This window comes from Somniosus microcephalus, chromosome 16, assembly GCF_052327205.1.
Source record: "Somniosus microcephalus isolate GS21.2 chromosome 16, FLI_Smic_1.0, whole genome shotgun sequence".
Lineage (NCBI taxonomy): Eukaryota > Metazoa > Chordata > Chondrichthyes > Squaliformes > Somniosidae > Somniosus > Somniosus microcephalus.
The window spans coordinates 28,967,996-28,990,998 of record NC_141002.1 but is presented as its reverse complement, the minus strand read 5'-3'; the positions used below and the strand labels follow the sequence as shown (position 1 = coordinate 28,990,998).

General features: G+C 44.8%; 1 protein-coding gene across 6 annotated transcripts in view; it reads right to left on the bottom strand.

Moving 5' to 3' along the window:
- Nucleotides 1–23,003, bottom strand: part of znf800a (zinc finger protein 800a) — a 130,876-nt gene that overhangs the window by 16,440 nt on the left and 91,433 nt on the right. For all 6 annotated transcript variants that reach the window (XM_086008744.1, XM_086008738.1, XM_086008739.1 and 3 more), the window contains 3 exons: nucleotides 13,482–13,596; nucleotides 12,235–12,330; nucleotides 10,581–10,724 (listed from right to left, as the gene is read on the bottom strand). In XM_086008744.1, coding sequence (XP_085864870.1) covers nucleotides 10,581–10,724; nucleotides 12,235–12,330; nucleotides 13,482–13,596 — 355 coding nt within the window. The remainder of the gene's footprint in view (nucleotides 1–10,580; nucleotides 10,725–12,234; nucleotides 12,331–13,481; nucleotides 13,597–23,003) is intronic.

The window sequence follows — 23,003 nt, the reverse complement described above, 5'->3', positions numbered from 1 at the left end:
AACTAATTTAAAGTAACCACAAGGGGCTAATTTGCCCTGCATAAGACCCATTGCTTGCACTAAATGCGTATTATTGGGACATCATTTTGTGATTAGGTGCTCAGTGGGCAGGTGTAACTCTGGCCAATGTTCCTAGAGCTACTCCAAGGAGTAAATATTTCTACCATGTGTTATCCACAGGGTCAACATTAACAGTTTTTTTTTGCTCATTAGCTGCTTATTAAGCTGCAACTGTGCAACTTTATTCAGACGAATATACAGGCCCTGAATTTGCGGTCGGATGCGTACCAGAGGAATATGGCTCCGACTCGAAAAAACAATCCGAAAGTGCCTGGTGTCTCCAGAGCTTCAGGTCCTGGACCTCCAGGCGTGCACCTGCGTAAAGGCCCATGCTGTTTGGAAGCGTCCCTGGGATCACGTGGGCCCAGCCAAACAATTAGAAAGGGGGATTCCTCATAAGCTTATGGGGATTCCATTTACGAACGGAATCCCCATAAGCTTATGAGAAACTCCCAAATAAATAAATAATTAACACAATTCTAATAAAAATAAATATTTCCAGGTTCAAAGTTAATTTGATTAAGCATTTAAAATAAAAATTTAATTTTTTGAAAAATAACATTTTATTCTGGCCCAAAATCTACATGAACTAATTTTAAATGTTTTTGTATGTTTTAATCAATTTTTAAATTTTAATTTAACATTTATTTTAACCCTTACGCTGATAAAAGCAGGCCCTATACCTGCTTTTATCAGGCGTAAGGGTTTCGTGGGCATTCACTGGACAGTAGTTGGCAAATAGCCCAAATCTGCGGCAGCGAAAGTGTTTTTGGGGAGCATGCGGATGGTCTGTCAAGGAGAAACTTGACAGATCACAAGTTCTGAGTTGTCGCGCATGCGCAGCACATACGGAAACCCAGAACTTGCGGGACCATTCTGAGGACTTACGACGGTGTACGCTGTGTCATCGGCCCCATAAAATCCGGGCCACAAAATTGACGGGCAGGAAAAGATCAGCTGGTCCATCAGCTTGCCCCACACTCACAATGGCTGGAGCATCATGACTAGACATTTCCTCCACACCCCTGGAGCATCATGACTAGACATTTCCTCCACTCCCCCTGGAGCATCACGACTAGACAGTTCCTCCACTCCCCCTGGAGCATCATGACTAGACATTTCCTCCACACCCCTGGAGCATCATGACTAGACATTTCCTCCACACCCCTGGAGCATCACGACTAGACATTTCCTCCACTCTCCCTGGAGCATCATGACTAGACATTTCCTCCACTCCCCCTGGAGCATCACGACTAGACAGTTCCTCCACTCCCCCTGGAGCATCATGACTAGACATTTCCTCCACTCCCCCTGGAGCATCATGACTAGACATTTCCTCCACTCTCCCTGGAGCATCATGACTAGACATTTCCTCCACTCCCCCTGGAGCATCACGACTAGACAGTTCCTCCACTCCCCCTGGAGCATCATGACTAGACATTTCCTCCACTCTCCCTGGAGCATCACGACTAGACATTTCCTCCACTCTCCCTGGAGCATCATGACTAGATATTTTCTCCTCAGCCACGTAATCTCCTGGGAGAGGCAAAAAAGCAGAAAAACCCAGGGCCAATAAGGGAAAAAATACTCTGGAAAATTTATCTCCGACCCCCCTCAAGCAATCGAAACCAGGCAACTGAAATCATGGGGGGAATTTTAACCCCCAAGGATGGTTGGGAAGGTAAAAGATTTAAATTCTCAAACCGGACCCCCAACCCACCTACTTCCAGTTTTAATGGAAGGCGGGCCGGGAGGCAGACAACCAACGCACTCTCAGGAGACTCAAAGCTTTTAAGGAGGTTGCAGCCTCCACTTAACAGAATTTTAATTTTTTTTAACACACAGAGGCCGGGATTCCCAGGCCTCAGGAATCCCATCAGGTAAAAAGTGGCGAGAAGGGCCAGATCCATGAGGTCAGTGCCTTCATTTCACTGCTCGTGGGCCAGGAGATGCAGGACTGTTTCCCCCAGGCCGAACAAGCTAACCTCCAAGCGATCAAACCTACACCCAGCCCACCCCCCCAACGATGTCTGACCGTTCCCCCAACCCCATAACATCAAACATACCCGCCATCCGCTCCCTGGCTGATTTCCCACCTGACAGTCACTCTGTTAATCTGGCTGGCTGTCGGGATGGAAGCCTGTTGAAAAAATGTAAATGACGTCCTGCGGTTAATTTCGGCAGGACGTGTGGGAAACCCTACTTCCGGGTTTCCCATCCAAAAGTCCTCCCCACTGCCCCGCTCTCTTCCCGGTCCCGAGTAAACATCAGACAGAGCCCAGGACTTACTTCATTCCCATACTGTGTTCATTTTCTTTATTTAAGGCTGGGATTAAAGCATCAGAGGGACCTTGCAGAGTTCCAATGGTTTCAATGCAGAACGGGCATATTACCTAACGGAAGAGTCTTTCTGTGCAGCCTGAGTGTCACATCAAGTCCATCTGTGCTAGACACTTTGGAAAAGGTGACACAGCTGCAGCTACTGCAGAAGACAAAAGCCAAGGAAATTTGAGGACATAGGAAACGGACTAAGTCACTGCAACCCGAGTACTATCAGAAATGCCAACTTGTCGCTTGTCTGAACCTCAGCAAGCGACAATTTGTAAGGAAACTATACCTCGACCAGGGGCGCAGTGCCGGCTCCTGGAATCAGACCTACCACCACAAATCAACACCAGAATGGAAGTGAAAGTCACCACCACTCTCAATTTCTATGTCACTGGGTGTTTTCAGGCGGGAGACAGCACTTCGATCCGTCAGTAGAGTTTACCATTGCATCACTGAGATAAATGTCAGCCGTGGATCAGATGGGAGCACACTCGCCTCGAGTCAGAAGGTTGTGGGTTCAGGCTCGAGAGTATTGAGCACAAAATCTAGGCTGGCACTCCAATGCAGTACTGAGGGAGTGCTGCACTGTCAGAGGTGCAGCCTTTCGAATGAGATGCTAAACCGAGGTCCCGCCTGCCCTCTCGGGTGGGCGTACAAGATCCCATGGCACTATTTCGAAGAAGAGCAGGGGAGTTAACCCGGTGTCCTGGTCAACATGTATCCCTCAAACAACATCACTAAAAAACAGATTATCTGGTCATTATCACATTTCTGTTTGTGGGAGCTTGGTGTGCGCAAATTGGCTGTATTCCAACAGTGACTACACTTCAAAAAGTACTTAATTGGCTGTAATGTTCTCATGCTACACAGGTTGCAGCAGCCCAAGTCCATCTCTGGTCCAGGTCTTCTGCTGTTGCTGCGTCAGAGACAGACCTATTGTTACCAGTCATGTGACACTGTCCAAGTGCAAGGCACCATTGATTACACCATGTCAGCATTCAGACACCTGCAGACCAAGAAAGTGTTACTGTTACCCTCAGGTGGTACGTGACCACCAGCCAAAATAATTATACAAATTAATGCTCATTTTCCAGTGAATCCTCATGACAGTTCCTGAGAAATTCAAGGGTTTCACAATTGTTCCAATCGGAGCCTGTGCTGTCTGAGAACAGGCACTACTACTCTTCTCCGACACAGACACATTTATCTGTTTCGGCATTTTGCAATGTTGCAGTTTTACAGCTTATGTTGGGTTTTAACAAAACATTTGTTTTCTGGTGCAGCTTCTGGTTATGTTCCTGCTGTAATTCAGTCCTCCTTACAGCATGCACAATTACTTCCTCTGCCTGTGAAGTCATGTACATACAGTCAGTTTTGTAAATTAATAATGTCACTAACCTGCTGTCACTTATTTGGAGTGAAAGTGACTTGGTTTGGTTTTTAAAAAAAAGTCTTATTTGTTTTGATATCACTCTCATTGATCGTAAATGGCACTCTTAATTTACACTGTTGAAAGCTCTTGATGTATTTGTGGTTCCCAAAATGTTACTGTGGCTGCGTGTTTATTTCCTGGTACAGTCATTCCACAGGCAATGTCAATGTAAAATGTCACTCTACATTAAGGGCACCAAACTATGATGGACTACAGTTCCTTTACTGTAGAGTTAGTGTAAATACAGACTGGTACACTTCAGTATTTTGCATCATCCACAGTTTTAAGTGGAGTGGTGCTGCATGAGTTGGTTGTGAGGGCAATGGTCCTTTGTGCCACGCCATCGTACTATTTCCATAGATCCACATTGCCTTATGCCTTCAAGGAGCTGGCGCCAGGTTTCAGGCCACAGCTGACCGTTACTATCATTGGATGAGCCAGCCCCAGGCTGGAGGCCTCAACGCAGCAGGCGGCACAGCTCTGCATCTGCCTCAGACCCCGAGAAGAAAACTCCCTACAGTCACTGCCAGACAGGTGTACCCCAAACGGTTGGTGACATCTTGGCCAATCAGGGTGCACTAGCTGTTGATCACCCTGGCAAGCCTAAAGATGGTATACGGCGATTAGGGTGCCCGTGAGGAACTATCCAACATCGCAGTTAGTCAGACATCCATCCATATTAGTGGTACCATCGGGTCTGCTGTCCGGTTTCCTTTGGCTCCACCTGTACTAAGTGTCTGCCAAAGGTGAGGCATGTTCAACTCTGTCTGCAGAGGTGGGTGTGCAGGGTCCAGAAGGTGGGCACAGAGTACTGTTTGAGAATTGTCTTCTTTTCAGTGCAAGATAAACACAGCAGATGCCAATGGAAGGAAAAGAACTGAGGATGGACGACATGACACGATTTCAGTAGGAGAGCAAATTGTACCGATTGAGGACGCAGAAATCTCACCTGGCAGGTTGCTCAGATGGGACTGTCTCGTCTACACGTGACGTAGCAACTTGAAATTAACTAGTTACGGAGAAAAAGCTCATCCCACTTGTACATCGGTCCTAAAAAATGTGATTCGAGATCCCCCATTACACATTTATTTTTAAATTGTAAATTCCCCTCCATTCTTCCTCTTCAGTTCTCTTTCACAGATGCACTCACAAGAATACACCCTGCTTCATCCAGAAAAGTGGAACGGACTGAGCCAGCATAAACATTATTTTGCGATCTGCCAGCACAAGGCACAATTCAGGTGAGCTAGGTTCCTGTAGCTTCCTGATCCCAATTACCCAGCTAAGGACTTCTGACGTACATTTAACCAGGGAAAAAAAAGTCAAATTGGCAGGTACAGGGTACAGCCACCCAACCTTCTGATTGTGTATCCAGTATTCAAACCATTTTGAGTGGTTTACCTGCATTCCAATAAACCATTTGTCTCCATTGCTTACTAAACATGCTTTGTCTACAAGTCTGACCAGTATGTGCGCAGCAGATTACAATACTGTTGCAACTCTGAAATTTGAGTCTGCATCAGATAGCATTAACAATCCACTGGACTGCTAGAAAGGGTCCTAAGGGGAGAGAGTTTGGTTTGTTTCAATTTGGTTCCTTGTTCAGAACTGGAACTGAAAATACATTTTAAAGTTTTAATTATGGCCAACAAAGAAGGTCAAACACAAAGAGCAGGATTTTAACTTGGAGGCGGGTAGGGAGCGGTGGGGTGGAGTGGGGGGGGGGGGGGGTGGGGGTGTGGCTGGATTGCAGTCGGGAAACCCTGGAGAACGGATTTCCCTCAGGCCATGCCGAATTTAATGGCAGAGCCCGATAAACATCTTTTTCCTCTGTTTCCCGCCCGCAGCCAGCCAGATTGAGAGGGGTGGTCATGGGGGAGGTGGAAATCAGAAGGGCCGATCGCGGGGGGTTGGCGGGGCAGGGATGCTGGATCCAGCAGCTAAGTGGAAAGGCACTTACCTTTTGGATCCAGCAGTCCTTGCCTTCCTTTAGCTGCCGGGTTCCCTGAGGCCTGGGAAATCTGGCCACCCAGAGTTAAATTTTAAATGGTGCTTCAAAAAGAGGCACACAGACCCATTATAATATTTAATAAAGTGCCAAACCGCCTCCTGGGATCCGGTTGGCCAACCACCCGCACCCACCCCGCCTCCGTTAAAACCTGAAGTGGGAGGATTGGAGGCAGCTTGGGGTCGAGATTCAGATTTCTAACACTTTAACCTCTCACCCGACCCAAACCCCCATTTTCTGGGGGTTAAAATTCTCCCCAAAGTTTTCAGTTTGATTTTGGCAAGCTGTGGTGAGAATTAGCTTTTCAAAGAAAAGTTTTCCATGAAGCATCCAGCACATGACAATATTGATCTGCCAGGGAAAAGGAGAACTCTATAAGTAGGTCGATAGAATGTTTGTTTAAAGAATGTAACATGTGCGACACTAAGCGGTGAAAAGGCTGCGGCAGACAACACTAATTAGCGGCATTTGATTGCTGCATAGTAAAGCACCAGAAAGATTCCCGACTGAGTCCCGTCACTGTTGGAACACGCTCAGGATTTGGCAGGCATAGAATACAGTTGTTATAGTAACAACTATAATAAAGCCCCATGAAACAATAGAAATACAATTTAACTCCAACTGCGTGTCTGTTTACACAAATTTCAGTTCATGGGACAGCTCCTATGTAAAAATGTCAGATCTGTTAAAGTTGCAGTGCGCGTAACAGCTTACTATCAAATACCAGATACCGGTTCACAAGCAGTTATTACTGTGCTCCTAATTACCATTCTGCATCAAAGAAAGTACAAGCAAACGGTGCATGTTAATGTACCTGAAAATCGCAGATTCCGAGTAGTCTGTGCAGAATTAGAAGTGAATAATATATCAATGCTGCTTATTTTAAAAAGGGGGCCACTATCCCTGAAATACTTTATATACATCGCAGCAATCCCTATTAAAATGAACTCACATAGTATAGACTCTAGTGAAGTGTAATGATGGGTTTGACAACACCAGCAGATTTCCATGGAGCTGCTCACAATATGCAAGGTGTGCACCGTTTTATAACAGCAGCAACATTATATCATGTAATGCACAATGTATTATTAAGAACATTGGGACAGGAGTAGGCCATTCAGCCCCTCCAACCTGCTCCACCATTCAATTAGATCATGGCTGATCTGTTCCTCAATTGCATTTTCCCACCTTAGCTCCATATTCCCTTGATACCCTTGCCTAACAAAAATCTATCGATCTCATTCTTGAAAGCTCCAATGGCTCCAGCATCCAAAGGCTTTTGGGGGAGAGAATTCCAGATTTCTACTACCCTTTGTGTAAAAAAGGTGCTCCCTGATTTAGATCCCGAGTGGCCTAGCTCTAATTTTAAGATTATGTACAGTATTGGTCTCCTTATTTAAGGAAGGATGTAAATGCGTTGGAAGCAGTTCAGAGAAAGTTTATTAGACTAATATTTGGAATGGGCGGGTTGTCTTATGAGGACAACCCGCCCATTCCAAATGCTCCTTATTCATCCTACTGAACTCCACAAATAAACTCTAAAGCCTGCACATCTGCCAATGCACTTTATTATGGTTATGTTTATGTTAATGTATTACAAGCCAAATGTATGCTGAATGTTTAAATGTCTTAATCTAAATGTACACGCTCGGGAGCCGCAAGCCTACATTTCGTTGTACTGCACTTGTGCACTAACAATGACAATAAAAAGTTGATTTGATTTTGATTTGAAAGGTTGGACAGGCTAGGCTTGTATCCGCTGGAGTTTAGAAGAATAAGAATTGACTTGATTGAAACATATAAGATCCTGAGGGGTCTGGACAGGGTGGATGTGGAGAGGATGTTTCCTCTTGTGGGAGAATCTAGAACTAGGGGTCACTGTTTAAAAATAAGAGTTTGCCCATTTAAGACAGAGATGAGGAGAAATTTTTTCTCACAGAGGGTCGTGAGTCTTTGGAACTCTCTTCCTCAGAGGGCGGTGGAAGCAGAGTCTTTGAATATTTTTAAGGCAGAGGTAGATAGATTCTTGGTAAGCAAGGGGGTGAAAGGTTATCGGGGGTCGGCAGGAATGTGGAGTAATCAGATCAGCCATGATCTTATTGAATGGCGGAGCAGGCTCGAAGGGCCGAGTGGCCTACTCCTGCTCCTGATTCGTATGTTCGTATGTCCCCTCGTTCTTGATTCACCCACCTGAGGAAATAGTTTATCTATCTTACTGAATCCTTTAAACACCTCGGTCAGATCACCCTGCAATCTTCTATACTCAAGGGGATACAAGCCAAGTTTATGCAACCTGTCCTCTGAGCCCCGGTATCATTCTGGTGAATCTGCGATTATTGAGCTGGAAGTATGTCCTTTAAACTCCACTAGATCTAATTACTGTAAATAGGTCTTAAGATTAATTAGAGAGCAACAGCTTCTCTTGAGATTGGTAGTCAGTTGTAAATCCCTGGCTCATCATCAATGACTGGCTTTACTTCTGTGTTTAAGAATGTTTTGTTAACAGTGAAAGACATACACTTGAAGTAAGGAGAGAGAGAGATAAAGAAAAAGCAGACAGAGAAATTGTTGAACTATGAAAAATGTCCTGCAGTACAACTATTTTGTAAATCCAAACTTGGTTTATATCTAGCAAGAGCATTAATTATATAACGCTAAGATAATGCACTACTGGCTGCAGACCTGTCAATGCTGTTGCTGTGGTGGGCTTAATACAAAAAGTGATGAATTAGAGTACGGCACAAGTGTGATGAATCTCTTTTTTAAACATGAACAACTGTATATTTTTATTATTCCTTCAAGGAATTTTGATAGTTAGCCAGCTAGTGGTCACCATGTTTGCTGCTTGCTGGAATCGGCCTGTGTGCGGCCCTGAAACATACATTTGTGTCATGAATTCAAGTCACTTCAGGTGGGGGGGGGGGGGGGGGAGGGGGGTGGTGCGGTGTGAATGAGTCACCTCTGTCTAAATCAACTGGTAAATGAGTGCCAATTGGCAATACATGACAGAGACACTTAATATTAATGAGTTGGCTTTGCGAGTAGACAGAGATAATTGCTTGGAATTGCCAGCCTATCAATCAGGAAATCTAACCTTACTCTGTACTGGTGTAAAAATTACACCAACTCGTGCCTTTGAACCCTATTTTGATGAACAGCTTTGTCTATTGAGACAGGCACCTTTTGACGCCCGCCCTTTGTCCCAATTCTGCCTTCAAAGTCATGACGGGTACGATGTTTTTGTTCTGTGCCAAGGTTTTTTCAGCAAATATCTGCTTTATCAAGCAGATGAGCTGAAGTGACTGGAAATACTCCATGAATGTCTGGTTTCATGTATAAGCTTTTCCTCACAGGCATGCGTTCCAAGCTATGAGAATAACTGAAGTTCTGAGTTGTTTGGTTATTTTGAAACAGATTTTGTAAGTTAAGTAAGCCACTGTGATTTATCATTAGCTTGTACAGGTACTCGGATTTTTCTTCTGCCAATTTTATTTTTCAATAAACCTAATTCATAGTTTGTAACCCAGCATTAACAAAAACAGATCATCTGGTCATTATCACACTGCTGTCTGTGGGAGCTTGCTGTGCGCAAATTGGCTGCCACATTACAACAGTGACTACACTCCAATTGGCTGTGAAGCGCTTTGAGACATCCGGTGGTCGTGAAAGGCACTATATAAATGCAAGTCTTTCTCTCTTTAGCTTGTTATTTGTTCACCAGTCGGAGAGATCAGGAGTTACTACTGTCAGTGAGCTTATCAGCAGTATGTAGGGTTTATTGCTCACCCCGATCAGGTTACATTATCAGATATTTTGCATACAGGGTCATACTTCAGTTCATTGGGAGCAAAGGCTTGTAGTCCTTTGTGCCAGGCACAAGAAAAAAGTATTTGGTGGAAACCCAAATCATAATATTAAAGCGTGCAAACATAAAATTAAAGCCCATTAGCACAACATTAAAGCAAACTGGTTTAAGTGTGATTTTTTTCCTATAATGTACTGGTATCAATGCATTAAGTATGCCCAGTGACAACAATATTAAAGTTAGACACACTTCCACTAAGATGACATAGTGGATTACCACACTGGCCTTTCAAATTTGGGAGCTGGGGTCAGACCCAGGCCAAACTAATGGAATGAATATTCCTTTGTCCATTGGCTCTCATGATCTAATATGAAATGTTTGTGCAGTCTCGATCCAGTGCCCAGTTGGCATGGGCACAAAGCATGACAATATAAATTAGCAATGTCACTCAGAGAGGCTGAAGGATTGCTGGTGGGAGAAATGGAAAATGTGACACTGAGGCAGCAGAGGGTGGGTCAGAGATACACCACTGAGGCAGAACAGAAAGTGTTTTTTTCTTCAGTTAGTTAGATATTTTATGATGATTTGGAAAGGACAGCCTACCAATCACAAACATTTAAGTCAATTTGGCTACCTCATAGCACTAGGGAATTTTTACTGCAGTGAGGATTTATCTGGTCTGTCATCACCAATAGGACATCAGATATGACAATTTAATGACATTTAAATCTCTACACCATAACATTCACATCAATGTAATGTATATTCACCAAGTGGAGATCAACACTGGCCTTTAAAGCACAGCCAGGAACAGAAAGAATCAACTTGCTTGCTTCAGGGCCACAGAAATGTGATGAGCTACCAGATTGGAGAATTAGGTAGGCTGAACTGTTCTGAATAATAGGCAAATCTCAACCCTGGAACAAAAGAACAAACTATAAACTTACGTTCATTCATCTTCAGACTTGGGAAGCAGTAAAACTCCTTGTGTGTAATCAGATTGGGCAATCCTCGGAATAGACTTCGACACAGTTTGCATTCAAAGATGGTGTCCACCTCTTTCAGTAAAATATGTTTCAGCTGTGTGGTTCCTGTGTGCATAAAATATCACACATACTCAATAGTGATGTCCCAAATAAAAGTTCTAAGATTTTCTTAATGAAATATTAACATGATATCACTGATTACATTTATTCATTAGTTTCCATGCTTTTGTCAAAAATGTACATGAAATAACAAGAATTTTCTTTTGGCTGAATTGGAATTTTGTTAAAAAATCAAACACAAAATTGAACAGAATATATGTGGGAAAACAGTTAATACTGTGACAAAATGTAAAACCGCAATTACTTTAATTGCCTCGACTTGCAAGGTATCAGCTTACAACACAATTACTATACTCTTATCATAACTACTAATGTTTACAGTGTGTATTCTTAAAATAGCCATTAATGTTTACAATGTGAATGCAGGGAGATGATGAGAAGTGAGGAGAGTGATAGAAGTAGAACTAAGCATTCCACTGAGTGACAGAGCGAGGTGTTAAAATTTCATTTCTGTTCACGTTGCAGATAATAATATTACCCTGACACCTAATTTTGGATTACATGGGACTCTATAGGGGTGAACCTGCAATCCCACGCTTCCAGTCATGTGTATAGGGGGCACAGGTCTTAGACAGGGCTCAAAATACTGTGGCCCCAATTCTCCGAACGGCACTTCCTGCTGGAAACTTGGGACTGAAGAATCACCCCTTATAACTCATGTTAGAATCTTGATGCTGTAAATTTGGAGGTTTTGGTGGTGTTTATCAAAACATTACTGTGCTGAACTGATCAGCTCTCTACAATCATAAAAATGTGAATTATGACACAATGATACCAACATTTGTTTTCACTTTTAAAATGACCTTACTTCTTTTGGCAAAATGTCACACCATCCATTTCCTTTTTAACTGCAGTTATTGCATATTCTTTATCAATGTGGGACTAACGCTGCCACAGGTGGTCTTGCATTGGTGCACATTTTCCCATTTTAAACTGTACATCTAGTATCAAACCAGCAAGCAAGAGGATGCTACATAGGCATTGAAAGCGCAGTATGAAAACACCACTAAAAGTCCCATTGGTAAAAGATAACACATTATATTCATGCGGCCACCATTCCCATAAATACAAATGACAAATAATGAGCGAGTCATGGAATTAGAGTGAAGACTTAACTCCATACAAGTAGTATGAAAACGTAACAATTTATTGTCAGCCATTATATTAACAGAAACACTCCTCTTACTGCCTCAATTATGCACAGACTATAAAAAGGACAGTAAATTACCTGCATAAAATCGAATTACGGTAGCAGTCAGAAAGGGAGTAGTCATTTCAGTTGCAATGTCATTATTCACTGAAATGTGATAAATTCTATCTGTCTCACTTCCATTATTCTTTGCTTGGAAATGGACAAGATTATTTTGTTCAATAATAGCCCATCATTGTAGTCAGTTATGAAAGTACAGAGACACGTTTTACTCTGTGGTACAATTTTGCACAAGACACAAAGATCCATCCATAAACTATCCATCAATAAACTATTACTATGTACCTGTCCGGAAACACTCAATGATTTGCTGAATTCCTGATTTTGAAGTCGGAAGCTGTTGTTGTAACAAAGGAGGGTCTCCGGGCTCCTGTGTGTAAGCTGTAAAGTTTATGTATTAAAAAAAGAGCAAAGTGACACTGGGACATAGAAATATGGTCGCCACTTCTTGAACACACGATTATTGGATCAAATCTACTTCACATCCAGGGTAAAAATCACACTGTGTGATATTAATAACAAATTTGGTAATGTGTTCGTATAAAATTCCTTTGTCCACTATTTCAACAAAGTTTCTTTCTTCCATCAAATTGGTAGAGGAATTGCCTACAAACCCGATAACGTCGTCACAGGCTTGTTGTTGCACAACACAATTTCACCCCAGTAATTGTTCAACATTAAAATGCACTAGTCGCAAACGAGGATCATGAAAATGTTACGATGCTAATAGATATCCCACAGTGTTGCACACAATAAGTTAGATGCCATGCTGCTCCATAATGACAGGAATGTAATACGATGCAACACATAGAATGTACTATGCTGCTGCTGAGGTGAAACTGTTTTCAAGCTGGACTGTTCCTTTAAGGCCAAAAAATCTAAATGCTGTAAGTAAACACAGCTGGAGGCCAACCAGGGTATAACTGCTATTTGCTAAAGGGCGTTGCAGATAGGAAAGTACCTGTAAATTTCTGCCTCTACGTCATGATAAAACAGAATGGCAGGACTGCATTTTGAATTCTTTTAGCACTTGGGACATTTGGTAGCCGTCAAAACATTTATATCGATAAATATATTTTTGCTTGTTTCCGATATGTGTGCCTAGTATATTACTGCTAAGTGTTTGATTTTAAAAAGAAGCAAAATAATCTAGACCAAATAACAATAGCAAGCCATAGCAATATTTGGACACTGCAGTGGATTAAAGCTACTTCTTGCCTTCTTAGAGGGAAATTAATCTTGAACATTACTGAAGGTTTGTGAGTTGGTGCCTTTTGTGACAGTGCTGCTTCTCTTTATCAATGACAAAGGCAGGGCTGCAGTGCGTGCCTCAGAACTACCTCCCAGGAGGGTCTCCAAGAGGTTGGACACAAGTACATCACAAATTCTATGGTACAGATCTGTTGCCTGTTTCAGCAGCATGTTACAAAGAAGGGGGGTGGGGGTGGGTGGGTGGAAAGGAGAATTTTGGTGATTACCACCGATTCCTAAATTAAATGGTGAAGCCGACTTGCAAAGACATTTCAACATACCTGGTTCACAGCAGCCATGATGGTGGTGGTCTGTCTGGCAACATTTGTCCCTCACTGGTGTTTTTTGAGTTCGCGACCTAGTCTCTTCTACATCGGTTTCATTGCGACTATTATACTAATAAAGCGAGCAATACAAAAAGAGAGCAAATGTTACAAACCGTGAAATGTTTTATCACATCTAGATATTCAAATGCATTATGAAATTGCTCAGATCTGTTATTCCTCTGAGTTTTTATTTTGGGAATAAAAAGTTTTGGCTGGCCTAAGTACCCAGGTAGGTAAACGCATCTCCAGTTTAGCATTAAGCCACACAGCAGAAAGCCCCAGGTTTGAATCTCAGCAAGGGCAGTAGTTCGAGCATTACATTTGCCTCAGCATCAAGGGAGGAGAGAAAAACAGCCAGGTTTCTGATCCACCTCCAGTAATTCCCACTGGAAAGTGTATGTGCCTGAGGAAATGCGGCATAAGCACACAGTGGCTTGTGAACTTTTACCGTGGCACCATAGAGAGCGTCCTGATGGGTGGTGTCAATGTGTGGTATGGTAACACCACTGCACAGGACAGGAAAGCCATCCAGAGGGTTGTGAGGACGGCAGAAAAGATCATCGGGTGTGCAATTCCGTCCATCGAGGAGATCTTTCAGACCAGGTGTCGGAACAAGGCCTGCTCCATCATCCAGGACCCCAATCACCCTGGGCACAAACTGTTCTCCCTCCTGCGGTCCGGTCGTCGGTACCGCAGCATTCAAACCAGGACCAGCAGGTTCAAGAACAGTTTCTACCCACAGGCAGTGCGCCTATTGAACTGCTAACCGCACTGCCCCATATACCATAGTCACATTCTCCCTCCCACTCTGGAACTGTATATCACTTGAACCGTGAGCGCACAAGAACATTCCTGATCACTGGACTGTGTGCACATAGGACTCTTGTACCTCAACCTTAACTTATAACTTATATCTCATTTGTACATTGCACACTGCATTTTAACTTATACTTATTATACTTATACTACCATATACTTATCATATTACATTACTATTATTACTTCCAGTGGTAATAGAGGCTTTTTGCACTATTCATCATATCCTGCAACTTGGACTGTCATTGCTATACTTATTTGCTTATTGTTTCTATATTTATACTTTTTACTTTTGCTTTTTATATTTATACTTATATTGTGGGAGTGAGTGGGGAGTAAGCATTCCATTGTACCAGTTACATATGGCAATAAAATAATCTTGAATCTTGAATGTGTGAACATCAGATGAAGACCGTGCCTGTTACTCGCTGTCTAAGCTCAGTACAAAGGGCTTCTGGTGTCCCTGGAATCAAAACCCAGCAACACCCTTCAAGAAGATGGGAAGAAAAGAACCCGAGGGGAGACAGGGGAGAATTTGCTTTTTATGCAGCGAGTTATTTTGATCTGGAATTCACTGCCTGCAAGGGTGGTGGAAGCAGATTCAATAGTAACAGAAAAAGGGAACTGGATATATACTTGACAAAGAAACATTTGCAGGGCTATGGGGAAAGAGCGGGGGAGTGGGACTAATTGGATAGCTCTTTCAAAGAGCCAGCACAGGCAGAATGGGGCAAATTGCCTCCCACTGTGCTGTAAGATTCTATCAAAAGGGTAGAGTTTGCAACAAAAAAAAAGTTTTGGATAAAATCATACCACAATTTTTTTTAAAAGGTTTGATACACAAGACACCAAAAATTCATAATGGTGTAGCATTGGAAAGATGAAGTAAACAATGGCCGAGATTTTCCAGGGGGTCAGTGGGCGCGATCGCTGGTGGGTCAGATGGGAAAGTGTTTTTTTTCCCCAGCGAGTCGGGACCCCGCTGTGAACCCGCTGCCACGTGCCTTTACCAAATGTTGGGTCTGTGAGTGCTGAGCAGACCTGACGGCAGCGGCAGGGAGCCAATTTAAATGATTAGTGGCTTGTTTACAGCCACTTAACAATGGTTTTAAACTGACCTTTTCAATTTAATAGCTCGCCCACGGATTTCACGCTGTTGCTAGACCATGTCTGTGAAGCTGAGGCGGGAGGTCAGTAGCCACTGAATCAGCTGATGAGTTGACAGCTTCAATGTAGAGTAAAAGTTCCCACCTTACAGAGATAGCTTCCCTCAGCCACAAGCTCTTCCTCACTGCAGTTCCAGAACAGATTCACCATGCTGTAAGTCTTTACACAAGTCTCCATCCCATCTGACCTCATTACCTCTTTCACCATTGACAGATCACTTCTGTCATCTCTACTTCACCTGCCATCTATTCCATCAGCATGGGTGCCCTTTATACTCTCTCACCTTGGTCCTCAGAATCCCACCACGATCAGCCCCAACACCAGCAGCACCAATAACCTTCGCCGCAATCACCTGTTGCTGCACAGGACAGAGGGCAGCAGCACCTGACCACATTGCTGCCCGGGAGGCCAGGGATGGCCTCACCCTGGCCAGATTTACTTCACTTGATGCTGTACACCCTGGCTGCCACGTAATGCACCAGGTTGGCACCACCCCACACCAACACCATAAAGCATCCCTACAATGCCCAAGCCATTCCTTTCACATTCATCACCATTGGGGGGAGTACTGTTATGTCTCATCATTCACTGCAACTCACTAAGTCACTTCCAAAGGTGCACACAAATCTGTCCAAGAACGCAAAGTGTTGAAAATAAAGGTTTCAATGTTTGACTTCACATTAACAGAAACTTTACATGGGCATTGCATAAAACACCCAAGTGCCTACCCTTGTTGTGTTGTTAGTTGGTATGGTTGCACTAGGATGAGGGCGCGTGTGAGGGGTGGCTAGTGAGATGGGGATGTGATAACATAGATAGAGAGGGATGGGTGGAGGTGCAAGGTAAGTTGGTGTAAGGATATGCAGGAGTAGGGGAGGGAAGGCAGAGTGATGGGGATGTGATGAGAGGCACAGCAGGATGAGGTTGAGTGTGGATTTGCAGTAACGTTTCGTGATCTACTGAGATAATTGAAACGTTTGTGGTATTGCACCCAGGTTCTCCTGACCACATCCCTGCTTGTGCCCTCCTCTGCAATGTGCAACCAGGCTGCGTTGGTCTCCTGGGGCAGTCTCCTCCGCCCATTGGAAGGGAAGAGGACCTCCTTGCATGCTGTGACTCCCTCTATAAGCATATGGAGGGAGTCATAGGAGAGCCTGGGTGCAGCCTTGCACCTCTGTGCAGTCATTGTCAGTGTTTGCAGCACCTCAATGCTGTATAACACTGACAGCACAACTGTCAAAATAAATTTGGACATGGTCCCTCTAAGGAAACCGGCTGATGATGCATCAAGTGACGTCACCAAACCCGCTTCCTCTAATTGGTTGGGAAACGCGCTGGGCGGGCTTAACAAGCCCCATCAAGGGAAGAAATTCCAGAGCATGGCATCTAGATGACTGATTGCACAGCCCCCAATGGCAGGGCAAAAGGAGGGTCCGATGAACAAGAGGCCAAGTTGAAAGAACAGGGTTCTGTGGGGTTTGTAGGACTGGAAGAGGTTACAGAGATAGGGAGGGAAAGGCCATGAAGAGATTTAAACAAAAGGATGAGAATTTTAAATTGGATGCATTGGGGGACTAAGAAACAAAGTAGGGTGGCAAGGACAAAAGTACAGTAATGGGTAAGCGGAAATTGTTGTGGGATAGGATACGGGCAACAGACTTTTGGATGAGCTGAAGGTTATAGAGTGTAGAGGGTGGGAGGCCGGCCGGGAAAGCTTTGGAATAGTCAAGCCTGGAGTTGACAAGGACACAGATGAAAGTTTCAGCAGCAGCTGGGCTGAGGCAGGGGCAGAGGCAGGCAATGTTATGGAGGTGGAAGGAAGAGGTCTTTCTGATGGAGTGGATTATGGAGTCGGAAGCTCAGCTCAAAGGGACATCTAGATTGCGAATAGTCTGGTTCAACGTGAGGCCGGGAGGTGGATGTAATTGGTAGCAATGATACGGTGTTTGTGGCAGGAGCTGAAGACGATGGCTTCTGTCCTCCCATTGTTTCACTGGAGGACATTGCAGCTCATCCAAGACTGGATGTCACACAGACACAGTGGAGGGTAGAGAGGTAGAGCTGGGTGTCGTCAGCGTACACATGGAAGCTGACCCTATTTCTTTGAATGATGTCACCAAGGGGTAGCATTTAGGAAGAGGAGGTGGCCAAGCATAGATCCTTGGGGGACTCCAGAGGTAATACTGTGGGAGCAGGAAGAGAAACCATTGCTGGAGATGCTCTAGCTTTGATAGGCTAGGTAATAGTGGAACCATCTCCCCTTCCAAACCCCAGTTTATTGGTCAACGATGGCCTAAAAAACTGTCTCTCTCTGAAATTAGGGATAGCATAAGATCCAAGGAGAGGACATATAAATTGGCCAGAAAAAGCAGTAAACCTGAGGTTTGGGAGCAGTTTAGGATTCAACAAAGGAGGACAAAGGGATTAATTAAGAAGGGGAAAATAGAATATGAGAGTAAGCTTGCAGGGAACATAAAAACTGACTGTAAAAGCTTTTATAGATATGTGAAGAGAAAAAGATTGGTGAAGTCAAGCATAGGTCCCTTGCAGTCAGAATCAGGGGAATTTATAATGGGGAACAAAGAAATGGCAGACCAATTAAATACATATTTTGGTTCTGTCTTCACAAAGGAGGACACAAATAACCTCCCAGAGATGTCAGGTAACATAGGGTCTGATGAAAGGGACGAACTGAAAGAAATCAGTATTTGTACGGAAATGGTGTTAGGGAAATTGATGGGATTGAAGGCCGATAAATCCCCAGGGCCTGATAATCTACATCCTAGGGTGCTTAAGGAAGTGGCCCTAGAAATAGTAGATGCATTGCTGGTCATCTTCCAACATTCGATAGAATGTGGAACAGTGCCCATGGATTGGAGGGTAGCTAATGTTACCCCACTATTCAAAAAAGGTGGTAGAGAGACCGGTAAGCCTGACATCGGTAGTGGGGAAAATGCTAGAGTCCATTATAAAAGATGTAATAGCAGAGCACTTGGAAAACAGTGACAGGATCGGACAAAGTCAACATGGATTTACAAAAGGTAAATCGTGCTTGACTAATCTACTGGAATTTTTTGAGGATGTAACTGGGAAAATAGATAAAGGAGAACCAGTGGATGTGGTGTATTTGGACTTTCAGAAGGCTTTCGATAAGGTCCCGCATAAGAGATTAGCGTGTAAAGTTAAGGCACATGGGATTGGGGGCAAGGTATTGACTTGGATAGAGAACTGGTTGGCAGACAGAAAGCAAAGAGTTGGAATAAACAGGTCTTTTTCCGAGTGGCAGGCAGTGACTAGTGGGGTACCGCAGGGATCGGTCCTTGGACCCCAGCTATTCACAGTATATATTAATGATCTAGACAAGGGAACTAGATGTACTATCTCCAAATTTGCAGACGGCACAAAGCTGGGTGGGCGTGTGTGCTGTGAGGAGGATGCCGAGAAACTCCAGGATGATTTGGACAGGTTGGGTGATTGGGCAGATGCATGGCAGATGCAATATAACGTGGATAAATGTGAGGTTATCCACTTTGGTGGCAAAAACAGGAAGGCAGATTATTATCTGAATGGCAATAGATTGGGAGAAGGGGAAGTGCAACGAGACCTGGGTGTCCTTGTGTACCAGTCGCTGAAGGTAAGCATGCAGGTGCAGCAGGCGGTTAAGAAGGCAAATGGTATGTTGGCCTTCGTAGCAAGAGGGTTTGAGTACAGGAACAAGGATGTCTTGCTGCAGTTGTACAGGGCCTTGGTGAGACCACATCTTGAGTATTGTGTGCAGTTTTGGTCGCCTTATCTGAGGACGGATGTTCTTGCCATGGAAGGAGTTCAGCGAAGATTCACCAGGCTGATAGCTGGGATGGCAGGAATGACGTATGAGGAGAGATTGGGTCGATTGGGTTTGTACTCGCTGGAGTTTAGAAGAATGAGAGGGGATCTCATTGAAACTTATAAAATTCTGACAGGACTAGACTGACTAGATGCAGGAAGGATGTTCCCGATGGTCAGGGAGTCCAGAACCAGGGGTTACAGTCTAAGGATAAGGGGTAGGCCATTTAGGACAGAGATAAGGAGGAATTTCTTCACCCAGAGAGTGGTGAACCTGTGGAATTCTCTACCACAGAAGGCAGTAGAGGCCAATTCATTAAATATATTCAAGAAGGAGTTGGATATATTTCTTAAGGCTAAAGGGATCAAGGGGTATGGGTAGAATGCAGGGACAGGGTCCTGAATTTGGATGATCAGCCATGATCGCACTGAATGGCAGAACAGGCTCGAGGGGCCGAATGGTCTACTCCTGCTCCTATCTTCTATGTTTGTATGTTTCTATGCCTCCTATAAGCTGGGCCACTACAGTACTGCTGGCATAGTCCTTCAAGTAGTACACTAGGGCCTCGATTTTAACTCAGCTGCGGGCTATTGGCGTGTTCCCCGAATTTCGTGTTTTCCACACGAATCTAAATGGATGTGGGAGATTGATGCAATTTTAACTCAATTGGCCAATTGATTTCCAACGTGTGGGAAGCCTTTGCAAATGGGTTTTTCATGACTGAAAGTCCCCTCCGAGGACGTCATCATTGCTGCTGCATTTAAGGTCCACAGCAAGCCTTGCTTCTTCTGCAGACTGCCAAGCTTTCTCCATTTGATGGCACAGGAACAATGGACAGCGGGAGGCCAAGAGCAGCTCCTAAGTTTGATGAGGCAGCACTACAGGCACTGGTGGATGGGGCTAGGGCCCACAGGGAGGTCCTGTTCCCTTCATCAGGGAGGAATAGGCCTCCCAGTCAGACCAAGGCTGTGTGGATACAGGTGGCTGGGGAGGTCAACTCCTTGGGGGTCACACGGTGCACCTGGATACAGTGCAGGAAAAGATTCCATGACCTTCATCGCACTGGAAAAGTAAGTATGAAGTTCCCATCACCCTCAATCTGATCCCCATCGCCTTTCCTCACCAGCACTCAGCTTTAGCAATCTCTTCCTCCACATCCCACTTGACACTCACATCCATGCACCCTTACCCATTCCCTCTCTCTCTATGCTCACAATCACATAACTATTCCACCATGCAGCCCTCACACTCCCTATCACTCTGATGCTTTGAACACAACTGACAACACGCAGGGAGGGCCCTTGGTCTTGCAACCTCACTCCATCTTTGTCTCCTTCTAAGTATCTATGCTATGCAATCGCTACACTCACTCCTTCATTCTCACTCAACCTTGGCGGCCTGAATAACGGAGGCACACTAGACTGGCGCAGTATGAAGGAGTCATGGCAACTGCCAGGGTACATGGCACAAACATGCAAAATCTCCTTCTTGTGGTCACACACCAGCTGAACGTTAAGGGAGTGGAAGCCCTTGCAGTTGACAAAAATACCTGGCTTGCGATGGGGTGCCCTAAGGGCCACATGTGTGCAGTCAACGACGCCCTGCACCCTTGGAAAGCCTGCCAGATGAGCTAATCCAACCGCTCACGCCGTCACACTTGTGCGATCCTTGGTGAAATGGATGTGATTGTGCGCGAGGGCAAAGAGGGCATCGGTTACCTGCGTGATGCAAGTGTGCGCGGCCGCCTGGGAGATGCCGCTGATGTCTGCTGATGATCCCTGGAATGAGCCTGAGGCAAAAAAGTTGAGTGCGGTGGTGACTTTGACAGCCACTGGTAAGGAGTGTCCACTTGATCCTCTGGGCAGCAGGTCTTGCTGTAGCATTGCGCAGATGTCAGTCACTACCTCTCGCGAAAGTCGGAGCCGCCTTTGGCACTGCTGCTCAGTCATGTTGCGGTAGCTGACCCTGTGTCTGTAGACCCTGTTTGGGGGGTATTTCCTGCGCCGACAGGCTTCCAGGCGCTGGCCCCTTCTGGCCTGTGCTGTCTCAGGTGGGTGAGCAGTAGCCTGGCGCTCCTGCTGCTGGTGCTGCTGTTGTTCCTGGTTCTGCTGCTGCCACGTCTGGTGCTCGAGCTCCTCTAATGCCCAAAAGGGAAGGAAAAAAATGGCTCCCATGCTTCTGGCATATGCCTCCGTTGAGGAAGCACTGAGTGAAGGTGGCGAGAGGGGTTTCCCAGGAGTTCACACTGGAGATGTGTGTGAGGCTCCAACCTTCCACAGGTGTGGTTAAGCCTGGTAAAAGTTGCCCCAGGCCTGAGACAAAAAATCCTGCCACCTGCAAATGATGGCTGATCAAATCTCCTCTTTAATGGTTGACCTGCAGCTGATAGTCAGCAAGCCAATAGTGCTCACGCCAGGTTTCACAGTCGTGATTCCCACCAGGCGTGTTTTACGTGGAAAAGGGTTAAAAGTGCAAGGGTCTGTTAAAATGGCATTATAGAGGCCATTTAGTGGTGATTAAGGGCCTTAAAGACCAGTCCTGCCTGTTGGATGCGGGACGGATTCGGGACCATCAGACGCCTGAGTAAAAATGGCTCGGAGTCGGGAACCAGGCGGGGGGGATCCCGCCTGCCAGTTTTTGCGATTTTAACCCCCCGCACGCCTCCAAGCCCGCCTCCACGGCTCAGTTAAAATCGAGGCCTAGATGTCTACGTAGCCCACAATTTCCAAAGTGAAACATAATAGCCCAGTAATTCCAATTGATAAACACTTGACCCCTGATCAGGCAGGTACAAGTTGGGATTCTCATGGTTGTTAGTCATTCAAACTGCCGTGGGTGCCAGTTCCCACTCAGGCTGCCAGAAACTAACAATCAGAAACTCCCTCCCACACTTGAGTAACACTTCCAACTGACGGCACATCAGTCCACAAACCCAGATTAAGCTCTTTTATGGCTGGCGGCCAATGACGAGTGCTACAGACTGGAATGGTGGGGGGAGGTGATCTCAAGTAATGTGTCATGGAATCAGATGAAAATAGTCAGCTATTTTGAAGCCTCAAGATTCCACTAGAATCGGTTCTGAAAACTAGATTAAACAAGGCTTGATCATCAATGACGAGTTGTTTTAATTTAACAAAACATCTCACCTTATTCACATTAGGTGAAATTTTGGACAATGAAAAGGAAAATCAGGCGGGGTGTATAATGGGCGGCAGATCCAATCTTGGCCATATTAGCATCCCCCCCCACCCGGGCAAGTTGCAAGTTCAGACAATTATCTCCTTACAGTAATATGTCGCAAACTCAGTCTGCACTCAGAATAAACTGACATGCTAAATTATACAATGTGTTACTTTCTATAATTTTCTCATCCTAGTGGCATATCCTCTCTTGCTAGGTCCCCTCTCCTCACCCAATCATGTTTCTAGTGCATCTGTGATCAATTACAGTGTAATCTTTTGGAAGGTTTTAATGAAGTAGAGCAACATTGATGATGCAAGTTACAAGAGCACTCTATCCAAGAGGAGAGCGAGCACCTCAGCTGCAATAAATGTCGAGAGGGTGTGAATAATGAGGGGTTTAATGGCACTAGGCATATCGAGAAACCTATTCTCCTCTCCCTCCATTTAATCCCGTGTTTGTTTTGCAGTATGTTACAATGGAGGTGA